General features: G+C 40.1%; 3 protein-coding genes and 1 pseudogene across 3 annotated transcripts; all 4 read right to left on the reverse strand.

Moving 5' to 3' along the window:
• Positions 1–4456: 4456 nt before the first annotated feature.
• LOC125313604 (cell wall / vacuolar inhibitor of fructosidase 1-like) lies at positions 4457–5028 on the reverse strand. Its single transcript, XM_048273350.1, has one exon. The coding sequence runs from the start codon at positions 5026–5028 to the stop codon at positions 4510–4512; it is 519 nt and encodes a 172-aa protein (XP_048129307.1). The 3' UTR covers positions 4457–4509.
• A 3599-nt stretch (positions 5029–8627) lies between these two features.
• On the reverse strand, positions 8628–9147 carry LOC125313603 (annotated as a pseudogene).
• Positions 9148–15248: 6101 nt separating this feature from the next.
• LOC115747744 (cell wall / vacuolar inhibitor of fructosidase 1-like) lies at positions 15249–15770 on the reverse strand. Its single transcript, XM_030684007.2, has one exon. The coding sequence runs from the start codon at positions 15768–15770 to the stop codon at positions 15252–15254; it is 519 nt and encodes a 172-aa protein (XP_030539867.1). The 3' UTR covers positions 15249–15251.
• A 2040-nt stretch (positions 15771–17810) lies between these two features.
• On the reverse strand, positions 17811–18326 carry LOC115747743 (cell wall / vacuolar inhibitor of fructosidase 1-like). Its single transcript, XM_030684006.1, has one exon. The coding sequence runs from the start codon at positions 18324–18326 to the stop codon at positions 17811–17813; it is 516 nt and encodes a 171-aa protein (XP_030539866.1).

Below are 18326 nucleotides of genomic sequence, written 5' to 3' on the forward strand. Positions count from 1 at the left end.
TGATCAGATGAAGTATAGAAGCTTAGAGGGAGAAAATGGAGATAAGAAGCCTCTACATAGTAGGCACTACAGTATTTGCTTGGGAAGGTCTAAAGTTTTGATAAAGTGAAGCTTTGCCTCTTAGGATTTTACGCACCTTAGCCAAAATAATGTGTATATCGGTTGACTAGTTTTGAAAACATTTGCGATTGCCCTTTATTCAAATGCAAAAGATAGTCGCTAAGGAAGATACCTTGAGGAAGCTCGCCGCCAAGTCTTTTCATTTAGTAGTCCTAATCATCTATTGAAGTTCATCATCAACCTCCTAAAGAACGTCAAATCCCATGTTGTGCGAAGATATTACTTCATATACTTCCAGTCCATTTGCATTGGAAAAACAAACGAGTTCTGTCTTCTATAGGGGTCATGCGAAAATCACACTAGATATCAACCGAAAGCATCCATCATGATATGGCTGTCGGTGATACACTGCAAACAAGTCAGTCAAAAGTTGTGTTTGCTAATACCGTTGGTCCAAATTATGTCATACCATTGAACTGATCCCATATGTCTGAGTTTGTCATATATCTCTTTGCAAAATTACCTTGAGCAAGAGATGGTTGAAGTTAGAGCAAGTTCCAGCTTAACAAGATCTCGTCAACTCCAAGCCATATTGCCTTTGAGCAGTCCTGGTCCTCCCCTCGCTTTTAGGTTAACAAACTACTTGTCATGCAAAGAAGTTACTAATATTCATATCACTTAAATTAACGGTAAATTTAACAACCGGCCGCTTATGCGTTGTCAGAATATAACTGATACAATGATTATATATTTCAACCATATTTCTTTAGATGATTCAACGGTTCAATATCAAATCATTGGAATGATAATGTGAAGTTGCAAAATGGCGGCCGCACTTGAAAGGGGTTACAATATTTCATCAGTTTCGAAAATTTGAAAGCCATATTTTATAACGATTTTGACTGGCACCAATGGAAAGAATGTCAAAATTTTTTTAAATCTATTGCACTTTTGCTAATTCAGTCCTAAATCTTTTAATTTTGTCAATTCAGTCATAAACTTTTTGTATTTGTGCCAAATAAGTCATAAACATTTTTTTGTGCTAATTCAGTCCTAAACCTTTATTATTTATGCCAATTCAGTCCATTCAGCCAACTTTGACCCGTTGGAACCGACGTTGATAATTTTTAATAATATTTTAATATATTTTCAATTTTTTTCCTTTTTCTTTCTTCTTCCTCCATTTGCAGTAAACTTGTGTTTGCTGTAGCAAATGAAGAAGCTCAAGAACGGGAGGAGGAAGAAGATGACGTCGCCAACGTCGTTGTCGCTACACCCCTTCAATGGCCTCACCGAAGAGATCATCCAACTCATCCTCAACCACCTTGACAATGACAACCCTCTTGCCCACAAGTCCTTCTCCCTAGCTTGCAGGTCCTTCCTCTCCGCGGAGTCCTGCTACCGCAGGTCCCTCGTCGTTCCCTTCACTTCGCGGCTTGATCTCTCTCTTCCCTTGCGTCGACGACGGGATGCTGACCTCGCTCTCTCGCTCCTGGAACTCCACTCTTACATCTGTGGATCTCTCCCCGTCCAGGTTCTTCAGCTACATTGGGCTGTCAAGCTTGGTCATGAATTGCCCCATCCTCGTTGAGATCGACATGTTGAGTGCAACAGAGTTGACGGATGCAGTGATCGGCCAAATCTGGCCTGAGCAAGGTCGGACTTGCCATCACTAGGAGAGGCAAACCTCACCCAGTGTTGATGAGGCTCGCCCTGCCATTGGCTAACAGGGGCGAGCTTTGCCCGAGGCTCACCGGCCTTAGACTCTGGCTATCGCCGTCGGTAACCGGAGGAAGAAGAAAGGAAAAGAAAATAAAAAAAATTAAAATATTATCAAAAAATATTCACGTTAGCATCGGCGTCGACGTCAATGCCAACCGATATCCACGTCGGTGCCGGCTGGCCAAAGTTTGTCGGATGGACTGAATTGGCACAAATACAAAATGTTTAGGGCTGAATTGGTACACAAAAAGGATTAGAACTGAATTGACACGCATGCAAAAGATTTAGGACTTGATTGGAAAAATTAAAAGCCTTAGGACTCAATTAACAAAAATTCAATAGGTTTAGAACTTTTTTGACAATTTTTCCGGCATCAATTGATGACTATAATTTATTCCGTAACTATTTTGTAATAAATTTAATAGCCATCAATTGATGAAACTGGGTGAATAACGGATGATGCAAGAATTGAAGAAGGACAAACGGATGTTAATTTGTTTCTCACAAACGCTCTTTTTCATTTGCCTACAAGTAGAACCTCCAAACGACTATTCAAAAAAAGACTATATATTTTAACAAGAAAATTTCTTTTCTCCTTTTTTTTCCCCCCTTTTTTGCTACGTTTTATATATAGTGTTGTTTTTTTTTTCTCTATTATTTCGTGCAGAATAAAAATAAAGGTCTGTTATATCTTGGAAGGATAACCATTAGGGTCTGATGCATCGAGTTTTATATTCCGTGAGGCGAACCTCCTGGCATATCAACTAGCTTACCTTTCATATATATAATGTTGTAATTATAATAATTCTCTTGTTTGTTGATGGAGATGCGTGATTATTGGAATCCTTTTAATTTTCATCTTCTCCAAATTACTCCAATAATCTTAAGGATAACTCCTTAGTGTGCCTCGAGTTCCCACGCGATTCGGTAACATGGCAGCTGGGGAAGGGATGCGGTGAGCTTGGGCATCTGTCTGTGAGAGGTTGAGCCATGGTGCATGCGCAACAGACTTTGAGGGCTTACCGAATGGAGTTTGAGGCGGCTGCTATGATTCTCCAGGTACTAACGTGGTTACTGACATGCTCGGAAGATGTTCAATGAATTGTCTGAGAGAAGAATCAGTGACAGTTGTCTTGTGGATGGTACTAAGGCGGGGACTGTAGGGTGGTGGTCATCTCTTGTAGATAACTCCGCCTCCAACGGATATGCTAAGTTCGACATTTTGTTATTGTTAGGCCTAGTGATATCACCTAGAGAGAGGGGGGAGGGGGTGAATAGATGAATTCAAAAGATTTTATGAAATTAGTGCGAAACAAAAATAAATATGCTCCTTACCAAAAAATAAATAAATAAATAAATAAATATGCTCAGTGCTTCGTTTAGACGATGCTATCTACCTTTTGATCGGTGAAAATTTAGGTCGCGACAATCGCCAGCTTCCGCTCAATCCCCTTGTGTGTTTTCCACTTGTAAACAACCATTTCGTCTTCGTTTTTAATTTGCAAACGTATGTCTACATTTTGATCGATGAAGTGTATAGGATCTTTTGCGCATTGGTGCCACCATTGAGGTGATATTGTACTTTATATATATATATATATATATGTATATGTATGTAAAAAAATCAACTGATTAAAGCTTACACAAATGTTTGATGATTTCACTTGCATAACTCAACAACTTGAAACCAAGATGACAGATTCAAAACTTTTGAGTATGTCTATTCAAGCCTACCGAGTTAGACAGTTCTCTCTCGAGCACGTGCCTAGGTGCACACAGGAAGCAAAAAACATATGATGCATCATTGTTGACGCCGTGTAAACTAACCAATTACATTGTCTAAGTGAAATGTTGTCAAACCACCTCTGTGTTTGAATTTTGAAAATTCGAATTTCGTATTTAGTTGTTTCTCCACGTGCCATGATGACATGATGCATCACACACACAAACCTTTTTGAGAGACGTTGATTGGCGTAAATTTTCTACGTGTATATCTATTGGCTAGTAAAGAGCCGCTTGATGATGGCAACGTATACAGTAATACACTTGCTTGAAAATCTAATCTAACACAATGAACTTGAAATGGCTAGTCATACATATTATCAACAATGTAAGAATGTTTACTTGTGGAGGAAAAGTACAACGCGTGCCTTTTATCTATCATATCGATAAGCTTTAATATGATCATTCTCTAGTGAAAGGAAACAAATTCCACTAATAAGACGAAAAATGTGCGAAAAACATATGGGGACATGCCCAATGAATCATAGATTTGTATCACTGATCGGGATATTATCATGCAATGGAACGTACCCCGTTGTTCACAGAGTAAATGTCTTCAAAATGCGGCCTTGCAAGAAGTCGTCGTCAATTCGAGTGCGAGAAAGTTTTGAGAGTGTTTTTCTTTTGAAGTGTTTTTGAAAAAAATAAAATAATGTAAGTTTCTTCTTCTCTTTCATCCAAAGTGATAACCATTGAAGGTAATCGCTGGTAACCGTCATGCGGTCATTAATGAATAAAAATGTGTCGGACTGGGTTAGCCTATTATGGGCTGCCCAACCCATTAATTAATTCCAACATTTAGTATTGGATACCATTCACAGAATATTATCGAACAAAAACCGGACTTTCATTAAGAAACATTATGGTTCCGCTTTCAGTTTGCTTTCGAGCTAAACATTTCTTCTACAACCTTTATTAATCTAACATATCATTTCTCATTAGTGCTCACAGCAATGTACTGGCAATGGCGGAAGCCACCGAGGCCGCCTTGTGCTCATAATCATTTGAGTCTGATAATGGTGACTTCGAGCCTCCAAAGCCCGCTTCGCACTCTGTTGCGTCATTCGCCGCGCTGTTCATGTAGTACACGGCGTACTTGTAGTCACCTTTTGTCAAACTGTCCTTGCTCGAGGGCACCATTGCGCTTGTGATAATTTTGTACGACTCTTCGCAAGAGGTCAACGCTTGCTTCGTCCCCGGGCCGGGGGATTTGCCAAGCAAGTCCTCGATTTTGGCCAGAGTTGACATGGCGTTCACATCGACCTTGTCGACCATGATTAGGCCTAGGGTTTTGGTGTCTGCGGTGGAGCTTCGGGGGTCGGACCTGAGAGTTGAGGCGCAGAAGTCGGCGTACGGCGTCTTCTTGCATGTGTCGTCGACGAGGTCGGCGGATGCGAACGGGAGGATGGTGATGAGAAGGAGTTGAGAGAACGAGAGAAGTAGCAAAAGCATTGGAGTCTTCATACTATCGGAGCCTGTTTTTGAAGGAGACGATGATGCTGATTAGGTATTGGAAGAGGATTGTAAGGGAATTGATTCTCCGGGGTGTAGAAACGTGCGCTAGTCGATCCTTTAAATCGAGGTTGAGATTGCCTCCGCCAATGGAAGAATTGGATTCCCACGGAAGATTGATTAGGGTTTGATGCTTCCTACTTTTTCTTCTTCGGTCGAAGATACTTTCCATATCGAGAGCCACATCTTTTAGACACGTAACACTTACCAGTTACCGCAGCACCATTTAAAGACCATTGTTTCATTTTCCTTTCCTTTAAAAATGGAGGGATATAATCAAGATATTGACAAGTTCCATTATTTTCCCCGCGGTTTTGGAAATTACTTTGCCGCACAACGGGCAAATTTTTAAGGGTCATATTCTCGAAATGAAAGTGAAGGCAGAAAATCAATTAGGAGATTGCATCTTTCTTATTTTTTTGGTTCAGTTAATTAACAAGATGCTGTCTTATCTTTTGGGGAATAGAAGAGATTAAATGCTTTGTAGTAGATAAGCATTCATATTTGTCATAAATGGGGCTTTGTAGTGAGTAAATCTTATCCCCTATACTAGCCATTGTATGTGTATGTGATATTAAGACAAATAGTTCTTCAATAAAGGAGCTTTTGTTTGTAAGACTCCAATAAGGAAGTTACTGATTTTCATAATATTCAAACTAATGGATGGTTTGACCATCGAACACTAAGGCATTGCCAAAAACTGACTATTATTCTGTGCAAAATAAAAATGAAGGTCTGTTATAACTTGGGAGGATAAGCCTACAGCCTAATCCTATGGCGTCAAATTTAAAATTCCAAAGGGCGGACCACATGACATATCAACAAATTTACCTTTCTTTGTATATGCTGTTGTAGTTATAAGAATTCTCTTGTTTATTAATGGTGATACATAAATATAGGAATCCTTCTTATTTTCTTCTTTTCCAAATTATTCCAACAATCTTAAGGATAACTCCTTAGTGTGCCTTACGAATTGAGTCCCCACGCGATTCGGTGACGTAGCAGCTCAGGAAGCGATGCGGTGAGCCTGGGCATTCGTGTGTGTAAGGCTGAGCCACGGTGCGTGCACGACAGATTTTGAGGGCTTATTGAATGGAGTTTGAGGCGGCCACTTTGATTCTCCGTGCAGTAACAAGGTTAACAACATTGCTCGGAAGATATCCGATGAATTGTCTAAGAGAAGAACTGGCGATGTTGTCTTGTGGAATTAAATGTTACTAAAAAGCGGGGATTGTAGGAATTCGCTCATCTTGTGTAGATGATTCCGCCTCCAACGAATAAACTAAGTCTGATATTTTGTTATTTTGAGTTTCTGTACCCTTCCATGTATATATTTCTAGTTCATACCTCTCTTCCGTTTTTTGATTCGCAGAGGCGTTAATCCATCAAGACCTGTCTGAAGTATCATTCATCGTTCCCCGTAGTTGGTCCTTTCTTGTAGTCTTTTCACGAGTAGATTGAGTGGTGCTATAACAGTCAACATTTCATCCCAACCCACGATCAGTCCCTACGTCGAGTGCAACGGCTTTCTCCCATTGTTCAAAACTATTTGAGTTGGAAACAAAGTAATCAATCGAAAGTTACCTACTTCGGTTTTAGTAATTTAATTCTTTTGTTTCGCCTGCTTGATTGGACTACCACGCAGTTCATCCAAATACATCTCGGTATTACCAGATGTGCTAGGCTTCACGATTTACGTTTTGCCGACCATCCCCTAGTTCTGTTATTGGTTTTTTTTGTTGTTGTTATTTTTGAGTCTTGAAAGGGTAGAATCATTTCCACCTTAGTTCTTGAAATCTCCTATTGTATATTATATGAAGTTACATAGAGGGTTTGAGCTTGAATTGATGCTGGTTGCTGAGTTACTTCTTTTCTATTTTCTTTGATCTTGTGGTTGATATTAATGAGATCCACATTTGTTTCTTTGCTGATGAAACCTCTGTGGCTGAGGATGATATAAATTGAATTTGTTGATTCATGTTTCTCTTAAAGATTGCAAAGGGGAAGGGAAGTGAGCGTCCAAAGCTTTGTTGATTTTGAAGCCTAGGAAATGAGAGTCCCCTTCAATCGCAATATGTTCACTTTTTGGGTAGCTATGGAGTGAATTGTTGTTTTGTTGTTAACATCATGGAAATGTTTTTTTTTTGTTTAAGGTTGTAGAAAAAACTGGATTTTCTTTAATGAGTGAGAAGTACAGTAAATGTAATTTGGTACACGCATTGATGTTGTGAATGATGCAAAATGTTTGTCAAATTCTAATTTTTATATGAAGGACTTAGGAGAAGCTAATGTTATTGGGTGTAAAACCGTAAGAAGTGACAGTGGCCTAATGCTTACTCAAGAGCATTATGTGGAAAGGTTACTTAAAAATTGTGGACACTTTGATGTCTCACCTATGGGTTCTCTTGATGATACTAATACCCAATTAAGGAAAATTAGAGGAGATAGCGGGTCTCAGTCTGAGTATGCTTAGATTATTAGGAGCCCGATGCATTTAATGAATTGCACTTGACCTGATTTTGTAAATGTTATAATCAAATAACCCCATGAAGAACCAGCTTGTGCAATTTTATTGACCCAGCTTGTGCAATTATATTGACCCATTTTGTTTATCTTTGTGTAACCCGAAATCGAAAGGATTCATGTCTCTTATATTTCATCAGCAGCCAAACGGTGCATTTTGTACTTGAATACGTCTTATGGTTCGGCTATTTGCAGGAGACACAAGGACAGCTACTCTTTCACTTGTGTACCATGTTCCAAACCCCTAATTGCATGGAGGCGGTCGCTCCATTTGTCCCTTGTATGGTTCGGCATTGTCTTGATTTATAAATTGCAAAACTATACCTTTTGCGCGTTGGTGCCACAATGAAGGTGATATTGTGCTTTATCCGTATATAAAACACAAAGGTGATATCGTACTTTATCCGCATATAATGAAATCCACTGATTAAAGCTTGCTCTAAAGTTCGATGTTTTCACTTCCATAACTCGGATACCTTGAAACCAAAATGATTTATTCGAAACTTTTGAATATATTTATTCAAGCCTACTGAGTTAGATAGTTTACGCCATGCACGCTCTTAGGTACACACAAAAAGTAAAAAGCAGGAAGCATATGATGTGTCATCATCGACATGGTGTAAACTAATCAATTACCTTGTCTAAGTGACACGTATTCAAACCAACTCCATGTTTGAATTTTGAAAATTTGTACCTAGAATTTGCTTGTTTCCCCATGTGTCATGATGACACCTGATGAGTCCTGTCCATAACACCTTTTTGAGAGGCTTGAATTGTTGTGATTTGTCCGCGAGTATATGTATTAGCTAGTGGAGAGACTCTTGGTCATCAAAATGTTATTTATCATATCGACCAGCTTTAAAATGAGCATGCTCTGGCATTGGATATAATCCATAGAATACTATCAAACAAAAAAACTGCACTTTCATTAACAAACATTACAGTTCAGTTTTTATTTTGCTTCCAAGCTAAACATTTCTTCTTCAACCTTTATTAATCTAACAAACCATCTCCCTGGTCATCAGTGCTCACAATAGTGAACTTGCAATGGCTGAAGCCACCGAAGCTGCCTTGTTCTCATAATCGTTCGAGTCCGATAATGGCGACTTGCCTAAAAAGCCCACTTCGCAGTCGGATGTGAAGCTTGTCGCTTGCTTCATGTAGTCCACGGCAAACTTGTAGGCGCGTAGTCTCAAACTTTCGTTGCTCGAGGGAACCAACTCGCTTATGACAAATGTGTAAAATTGCTCGCAAGAGGTCAGTGCTTCCTTCGTCCCCAGGTTGAGGGATTTGCGGAGCAAGTGCTTGATTTTGGTCAGAGTTGACTTGGAGTTCGCGTTGACCTTGTCGACCATGATTATGCCTAGCGTTGGGGTGTCCGCGGTGGAGCTTCGGTGGTCAGACCTAAGAGCTGAGATGCAAAAGTCGGAGTACGGCGTCTTCTTGCAGGCTTCGTCGACAAGGTCAGTCGGCGCATGCGAATGGGAGGATGGTGATGAGAAGAATTTGAGTGAACAAGAGATGTGTGAAGAGCATGGGAGTTTTCATGTTATTGGAGCCTGTTTTTGAAGGAGAGGATGATTCTGATGAGGTTTTGAAAGAGTATGGTAAGGAGAAGGATTCTTTTGCTGCAGAAATGTGTTCTAGTTGACCCATTGGCAGAAATTCAAAGTTTCGACATTGATAGCCACATCTCTGTTGACACATCACACTTGACACAAAGCATCAATAAAAGACTATTCTTTGACAGAGTTGTTTTCATAAATTGGCATTCATACTTGTCATAAATGAGGTTTGTGATACATAATCCACCACAATCTTATTCTCTCTACTAGCCAAAGTTTCTGATATCAATACAGATTCTTTATTAAAGGAGATTTTGTCTGTATCTCCACTAAAGAAGTTATGATTAGCGCTCAATTTTAACCACCATCAGGGAACCAAACTGTGGCACCAAAGAGCCACAGAAAGACCAATGTCAATCTTGAATGACAATTACAACTTTGGCTTCAAGATTTATAGAATAATCATCATGGCATCACCAAACTTTAGTTCTTGTCACTAAGTTTTTAAATCCTTCAATGGTTGTTGTTATGACATCTACAGTGAAGTGAGGAAATCCACAAGGATCTTGCCACATGAAAAAAAAGGGGAGAACATAATCCAACTCAAAACTTAGAATCTCTGTCTGCGAAGAAGTTTAGCTAGAGGCATGATCAGAGAGCGAGGCTGAGTCAAAAAGTTCATGGAAAGTCCCAAGTATTATGTACGTATTGTACTCTCAGTTCTTAGCATTTTCCGGTTAGCACCGTCAAGTGCAAATTACCAAGTATTTCCGGTCATTACTATTGAGAATCACCCAATGTGGCTAATAGAACAATTAAAAGTTTAACCATGCCTCCATCTAATAGCATAAGCTTTTAGAACAATTGACAATATTCCCACAAAATCTCACATGATATAACAGGTAAATGTCTTGAGTTTGAATCTTTTCAAGCTCCATTTGACTCTTCGATTGAAGTTTTCGCGTTTAGTATTAGGTAAAAAGACCAGACTAAGCATGAGCAGAGTCCCACAAAATCTCATAGTGGCAATCGAAAGTGCCAACACGGAAAATCTTAGGTCGTCCTTATAAGTATTGTTTCTAATACTTGATGATGCCTTTTGGGAAGGATTCAAAATTTGATCATACCAATGTTGAAAAGTTCAAAACTCGGTTTCGCTTTGTAGAAAAGATTTAGGACTCGAGTTGCGCCAATTAAAAGTTTAGGAGCAAGGAGTAAATTGCATTCCATATGTACGATTCTAAAGAAGATTCTACTAGACATGCTTCGTGATGCTCTTTGATCCCATCAATGATTCTTCTGTAGAATAATCAAAAGAACAGTATTTTATTAGTGTCTCTAATCATTGTGGCCCAATTGTAGATTTTTACTTTGTGGGGTTTGGTACAGGTGTCAGGGATATGATCACTGTGAGTTGGGCAGTTCGGATTGCACTCAGCATGAACAAAAAGCATTGATCCAATTGAAAAAAGACTGTGGCCTGATCAAAGGAGATTATCTAACAGTTTAACTACCAATGACAGGATAAATTCCCAAAAATCTATATTCTCATGGAGGTGATTGCTCAATCACTTTATCTTTATTTATAGTTGCAAAATGTACCACCATCAAGGTGGTATTGTTCTTTATTTGCATAAAACAAAATGAACTGATAAAAGCTTGCTCGAAAGTTGATGTTCTCACTTCCACAACTAGGCACCTTGAAGCTAACATGATCCATTTGAAACTTTTGAGTTGATGTACTCGAAGTCTACCAAATTATTCGGTTCTCCCTTACAGACGTGGTTGCTTGCGCACCGAAAGCAGAAAACATTCGTTGTATCATGATTGACGTTGTGTACAATGATCAAATATATTGTCTAATTGACATGTATCCAAACCAACTCTGCCTCCGATTTGCTTGTTTCTCCTTGTGTCAAGATCATATGATGCATCCCATGCACAAAATACCTTTTGAGATGCCTAATCATTGTGATTTGTCCACTCATATATCTATTAGGTAGTGGGGAGGCGCTTGATCATAGAAATATATACATTGACGATTTATTTGATTAAGAAACATTGTGCTTCAGTTTTCGCTTGCTTCCGAATGTAAAGCCCTCACTAATCTAACATTTCATTTCTCTAATCATCGATGCTCACAGCAATAAACTGGCAATGGCGGAAGCCACCATGGCAGCTTTGCGCACATAATGTTCGAGTCCGATAGCGTTGACTTTGAACCTCCGAAGCCCACTTCGCACTCAAATACGTCGTTTGCCGCAGCATTCATGTACTCCACGGCGGACTTGTAGTCGCCTTTCATCAAACCTTCCTTGCTCGGGGGCACCATCGCGCTTATGATGATTCTATATGACTGCTCGCAAGAGGTCAACGCCTGCTTCATCATCGGGATGGGGGGCTTTGCCACGCAAGGACTTGGTTTTGGTCAAGTACTTAACACAGCATCATTGAGAAAAACAATTGACGAAAGAAATCTTGGTGCTGGAAGATGGAAATTACTTTGCCACACGTCGGGCAAATTTAAGGGGAAGCCCTTAAAAACTCTTTTTTTTTTTTTGATAATCCAGGATCCGCCAGTCGTAATCGGATCAACTCACATTTAAAAAAAAAAAAAAGGACATTAACTTTGACTAGATGTTGAAGTATGGAACTAAGACGGTACTGCTTTAGTACAATGCTAATGTTTTTTTACCCCAAATCTTAAGTTAAAACCAGAAAAACGAACAAAGACTGAAGAACGAAAACAAAGAAAAGCCATAAGCAAGCCCTCGACCAGAGGTGGCGAAGGGTTTGGATGGCCGGTGACTATCGCCAATCACATACTAGGGCTTGTAGGAGCTAACCTAGATATGAACTCAAATGGAAGAGGAGTCTCTGATCTCTCACGAGTGCTCCGAGAGAATCTCCTAAAGCTGAACGCCGAATTCTTCAAGTGATTTGCCGGTGAGGAAGGGGAGTCTCGCGTCTTGGGAGGAAACGACGGTCGGGTGTACCAGAACATGGTGTTCCTAATCAAGACGAGGGGAGGTTCCTAATCAAGACGAGGGGAGGAGACATGATTGAGGCGTGGGTTAGTTTGGGTGAGAAGGACATGGCCGCGGTCGAGCGTGACGGCGAGCTTCTCTCGAACACTTTTGTCAAGTTGAGCCCTCTCGAGTTCTACAATTGATTAGGGATGATTAGTTCTAGGATAGGTAGGTTCCAGAAGTTGAACCTAGAACCTACTTTGTTAGAACTAATTCCCAGTTTTTTGAATTTGGAACTTATCTTGTTTGTCCTGAAATCGGCTCTAGAACCTACCCTATTTTTTCGATCTTGTTCTAGGGTCTACCTGAAAACTTGTTTTTTCTTTTGTTCCCTTTTCTAGTTTCATTTTTTGATGGTAAATTACATGAGCAATTAAACGATTTAAAGTACAAGATGAATAACATAAATCCCTATCGACTAAAAGCAATAATCCATAAGATGAACATATAGTCATATATAATTATAACGATAGAGAGTTCAAACACGCAACATAAAACAAAAACAACAAAACTCCTCTTCGTTGTGCTAGTGAAGGGGAAATAAGAGTATTAGAAATAGAGAGAAAGAGACTGAGGTTAAAAACAAGGAAACTAGCGTCTTATCATGAAACCGTTTTGAAAAATGGTTCGGCAGATCCGGTTCTCGGGTGGGTCTTCACTTGAAACTGGAACTGAATGGTTCCAATAGGAATCGGGAACCACACCTATTTTCACGGTGGTCCAATCCAAATTCCAGGTAAAATTGGTCCTGCTGCACAACCCTACAACTAATATGAGATTGTTACTCTCCATCTTGCTCAGGGCCACCTCTAGCAAAGAGCATTGGAGTCTTCATATTACTAGAGTTTATTTTCGAAGGAGATGATGATGCTGATGAGGTTTTACGGAAGAGGGTAGCAAGGGAATGAACTCTGTTGGTGGAGACTGCTTCCTCATATGGAAGAAATTTACGATACTTTCATTGATGGCCCTATCTATGTAGACATTTGTTATCTTGTGGTCGTTAATCTTTGGAGTAAATAAGCTATAGTATCTGACATTAACACAGATTCTTTACTGAAGGAGCTTTTGTCTGAATCTCTACGATGATTCCGTATCTCCATGGCTAAAGAACTGCCAAAACTTGTGTACAACGCTCACTTTAGTACCAAAACTTTCAAAACGATTTCTTAAATGCCAAATTTTTTGAAAAACGCTCACTTGAGCGTGAGCTTCTATTTGAACCGACGTGGCTCGCCGGAAATCTGACGTGGCCTATTTCTTATTAATATTTGAGCTGACGTGGCTCGCCGGACTTGCTATTAAAGTGAGCGTTTTAAAAAAAAATTGGCTTTTAAGTGATCGTTTTGAAAGTTTTGACACTAAAGTGAGTGTTGTACACAAGTTTTGACACTTACAGTATACTTAAGCCGTATCTCTATCATTTTTTTCTTTTTCATGTAATAGAATAGTGCTTTGGCACACAAGTGTTGAAACCACATCAGTTTGCACCAAAGCCGCCTTTTACTCCTATATCCACAACTTTATCCGGGACACGTGCTCGCAACACAAGATTTACTTCCCTTTTATTTCTATGCAGAGAAACTTCTGTTATTATTATCAAACCACGCTTTCATCTAACAACTTAAGTTTTTAGAGCGGTTGATGATAGTCTCACAAAATTTTACCTAATATCGTAGCTGGAAGTCCTGAATTCGAATCATTCCAAGCCTCAAATATTTCCACGCTTAGTGCTAGGCGAAAAAAAAAAAAAACCAGACTAAGCATGAGAGGGAGTAATAGAAGAATCGAGTATTAAGTTACGCCTTTATCTAATAGCTTAAACTTTTAGAACAGTTGACGATAATTCCACAAAATCTCATAGTGGCAATCGAAATTACCAACGTGGAAAATATTGGGTCCGACTTATGATTACGTTTCCATTTCTTGATTATGCCTTTTGGGAAGGTTTTAAAAATTTATTGTACCAATTGAAAATTTCAAAACTCTGTTTCACTCTCTAGAAAAGATTTAGGAATCGAGTTGCGCCAACAAGAAAAAAAAAAAAAATTTAGAAGCAAGCAGAGTAAATTGCAATCCATATATACGATTCTAAAGATGACTCTACTAGACATGCTTCTTGATGCTCTTTGATCCATCAATGATTCTTTTGCAGGATAATTAAAAGAATAGTATTTTATCAATGTCTCTACTTGCGGTGGCCCAATTGTAGTTTTTCCTTTGTGGGGTTTTGGTACAGGTGTCGGGGATATGATCAGGGTGAGTTGGGTAGTTCAGATTGCACTCAGCATGAGCAAAAAGCATTGATCCAATTAGAAAAGGACTCTGGCCTGATCAAAGGAAATTATCTAAGAGTTTAACAATCAATGACAGGATAAAATCCCCAAAATCTATAATTTCATGGAGGTGATTGCTCAATTACTTTATCTTTATTTATAATTCGCAAAAGTATACCTGCTTTTTGGTTGAGAGGAGTATACGATCTTCTGAGTGTTGGTACCACCACCAAGGTGATATTGTTCTTTACGTGCGTATAACAAAAATGAACTCATAAAAGCTTGCTCGAAAATTGATGTTTTCACTTCCACAACTTGACACATTGAAGCTAATATGATTCATTCGAAACTTTTGAGTCGTATATTCGAAGTCTACCAAATTATTTGGTTCTCCCTCATAAACGTGGTTGCGTGCACATAGAAAGCAGAAAACATTTGTTGAATCACGACTGACGTGCTATAGACTTGATCAATTATGTTGTCTAATTGACATTTATTCAAACCGACTGTATCTTTTTTCAACACTCTTACCTCCGATTTGCTTGTTTCTCCTTGTGTCAAGATTACATGATGGATTCCATGCACAAAATACCTATTTGAGATGCTTAAATTATTGTGATTTGTCCACTCATATATCAATTAGGTAGTGGGGAGGCGCTGGATCATGGAAATATACATATTAACGATTTATTACATTAAGAAACATTGTGCTTCGGTTTTCATTTGCTTCCGAATGTACAACCCTCACTAATCTAGCATTTCCTTTTTCTAATCTTCGATGCTTACAGCAATAAACTGGCAATGGCGGAAGCCACCAGGGCAGCTTTGCGCACGTAATCATTCGAGTCCGATAGTGCTGACTTTGAACCTCCGAAGCCCGCTTCGCACTCCAATGCATCGTTTGCCGCAGCGTTCATGTACTCCACGGTGAACTTGTAGTCCCCTTTCATCAAACCTTCCTTGCTCGGGGGCACCATAGCGCTTATGATGATTCTGTACGAGTGCTCGCAAGAGGACAGCGCCAGCTTCGTCATCGGGTGGGGGACTTTGCCGCGCAAGTACTTGATTCTGGTCAAAATCGACTTGGCGTGCCCTCGGACCTGGTCAACCATGATTAGGCCTAGGGTTTTGGTGTCCGCGGTCGAGCTCCGGGGGTCGACCCTGAGAGCCGCGGCACAGAAGACGGGGTACGGTGTCCTGTTGCACGTGGAGCCGACGAGGTCAGCGGATGTGAATGGCAGGACGGCGATGAGAAGAATTTGAGCGAACGGTGGAAGTAGGAAGAGGATTGGAGTCTTCATATTGCTGGAGTTTCTCTTTGAAAGAGATGATGATGCTGGCGAGGTTTTGGAAGAGGATCGCAAGGAATGGAATTCTTTTGGAGGAGAAGTGCGGGCTAGTTGATCCTTTAAATAGAGGCGGTGATTGCTTCCTTTAAGTAGTGTTTGATACTTTCTATATTGAAAGCCACACGTCTGCTGAAACATGGAAATTACTTTGCCACACACGTCGGGAAAATTTAAGGTGATGCCCTCAAAATGTCCTTTTAACTTTCACTTGACACAAAAATAGATGAAATCATGCAAAAATGGATAAGTACTTAAATTCACTTATAAAACTTTGAAAAAAAAATGTAATCATGTTCTAGAGTTTGCCAAATCGATGTAATCAAGTTCCTCCGTTAATTATATATGTTAAGTTTGACAAATGAAAAAAGTTGACGTGGCTTTTTATCATTTTCTCTCTTCTACGTGAAATTAACTTTGACTACTAAAGCATGAAGTTTGGGACTAAAACAGCACTGTTTTAGTCCGAATCCTAATTTTTTTATCCGAAATCTTGCTTAAATTATGTTAACAAAGTAAAAAAATGGCAAAAAGTTCAAAAAAAAAAAAAATTGAACAAAGTCTGAAAGACGAAAAAAATAAAGAAAAGCCACGGGCAAGCCCTCACCTGGAGGTGGTGAAGGGTTAGGATCGAGTGGCATTGTCGCCCCCGACGATGGCCGGTGACGGTCGTCAATCACATGCCGGGGCTTGTAGGACCTAACCCAGATTTGGATCACGATGGCTAGATACGAGCTCAAATGGGAGAGGGATATCCGACCCACTCGTGCGTGCTGTGAGAGAATCCCTTGAAGCTGAACACCGAGTTCTTCAAGTGATATGCCGATGAGGGTGGGGAGTCTCGCGTCCGCCGGTGCCTCAAGGACATGAGAAAGGTGTTCAGGGACGAGGAAGTGGATTACTTCGGTTCGGTAGCCCATTCAACGTGGGGTTTACGAGGCAGATTTCAGGTGAGGCAATCGGCCGTCGGGGATACCAGAACATGGTGCTCCTAATCAAGACGAGGAGAGGGGACAGGATTGAGACGCAGGTTAGTTTGGCTTAGGAGGACGTAGCCGTGGTCGAGCGTGACAGGGAGCTTCTCTCGAACATTTTTGTCAAGTCGAGCCCTCTCGAGCTCTACAAATGATTAGGGACAATCTATTACAGGATAGATTTGGAATTTGGAACCTATCCTGTGAGAACCAGTTCCCAGATTTTGAACCCGAAACCTATTATGTTTGTCCCGAAATTGATTTTAGAACATACCTTAGTTTTCATGATCCGGTTTGAGGGTCTACCTGGAAACTTGTTTTCCTTTAGTTCCCTTTTCTAGTTTCATTTTTTTTTTTCAGCAAAACATATGAGCAATAAATCGATTCAAAATCAAAGATGAACAACATAAATCCTTATCTACCAAAATCCACAATCCATAAGATGAACATATAGCCACCTACAATTATAAACAATAAAAAAAAAATCAAACAAGTAACATTGAACATTAACTTTATCCATAATGAGAGAATAAGTTTTAATATTTATAAATAGAGCTCAAGTCCCTCATCTAAACTCTAATGTTCACATAACCTCATATCAAGAGTCGTCGGAAGCCATACGTGAGGAGGCCATCTCATTGAAGCTAGTGATAAAGGGGGTTCATAGGAGAGAAGCTCTTGAGCATTGGATCGTCGCAAATTCCACATCAAGAAAAATGGATCCGAAATAAGGTGTTTCAATTCTTCTACTTTATGAAACAATGATTCACATATCTATACGTGTTATTCTTGGGTTGCTGCATAAGGATCAAAATCGCAGCTTACAACATAATCGACTTTGGGTGGAAGGTATTAAATTCCAACGATACAGGTACTAATCACAGAATTTCATCAAACAAAAAGTACACTTTCATTAAAAAAAAAAAAACCATTATGGGTCAGTTTTTATTTTGCTTCCGAGCTAAACATTTCCTCTGCAACCGTTATTAACTTAACAAATCATTTATCGGATCTTCAGTGCTCACCGCAATGAACCAGCAATGGCGGAAGCCACCATGGCCGCCTTGTGCTCAAAATCGTTCAAGCCCGATATTGGCAACTTCGAGCCTCCAAAGTCCGCTTCGCACCTGGACACACTAGTCGCCGCGCCGCTCATGGAGACCTCGGCAAACTTGTAGCCACCTTCCGTCGAACTTTCCTTGGTGGGCGCCACCGAGGTTGTGATGATTTCGTGCGACTTCTCGCAAGAGGTCAATGCTTGCTTCGTCCTTGGGTCGGGGGATTGGCCTAGCAAGCTCCCAATTCCTGCCAGAGTCGCCTTGGCAATCTGGTCGACCTTTTCAACCATGATTATGCCTAGGGTTTTGGCGTCCGCGGCGGAGCTCCTCGGGTCGGGGCTGAGAGCGGTGAAGCAGAAGTCGGGGTCTGGCGTATTCTTGCACGTGTCATTGACAAGATCGGCGGATGCGAACGGGAGGAAGGTGATGAGAAGAAGTTGAGTGAACGAGAGATGTGTCAAGAGCATTCGAGTCTTCAT

Source organism: Rhodamnia argentea, chromosome 1, assembly GCF_020921035.1.
Source record: "Rhodamnia argentea isolate NSW1041297 chromosome 1, ASM2092103v1, whole genome shotgun sequence".
NCBI classification, from domain to species: Eukaryota; Viridiplantae; Streptophyta; class Magnoliopsida; order Myrtales; family Myrtaceae; genus Rhodamnia; species Rhodamnia argentea.

Excerpts from the sequence above, each read along its gene's own strand:
- LOC125313604 (XM_048273350.1), bottom strand. The coding sequence starts at position 5,028 with ATGAAGACTCCAATGCTTTTGCTACTTCTCTCGTTCTCTCAACTCCTT.
- LOC115747744 (XM_030684007.2), bottom strand. The coding sequence starts at position 15,770 with ATGAAGACTCCAATCCTCTTCCTACTTCCACCGTTCGCTCAAATTCTT.
- LOC115747743 (XM_030684006.1), bottom strand. The coding sequence starts at position 18,326 with ATGAAGACTCGAATGCTCTTGACACATCTCTCGTTCACTCAACTTCTT.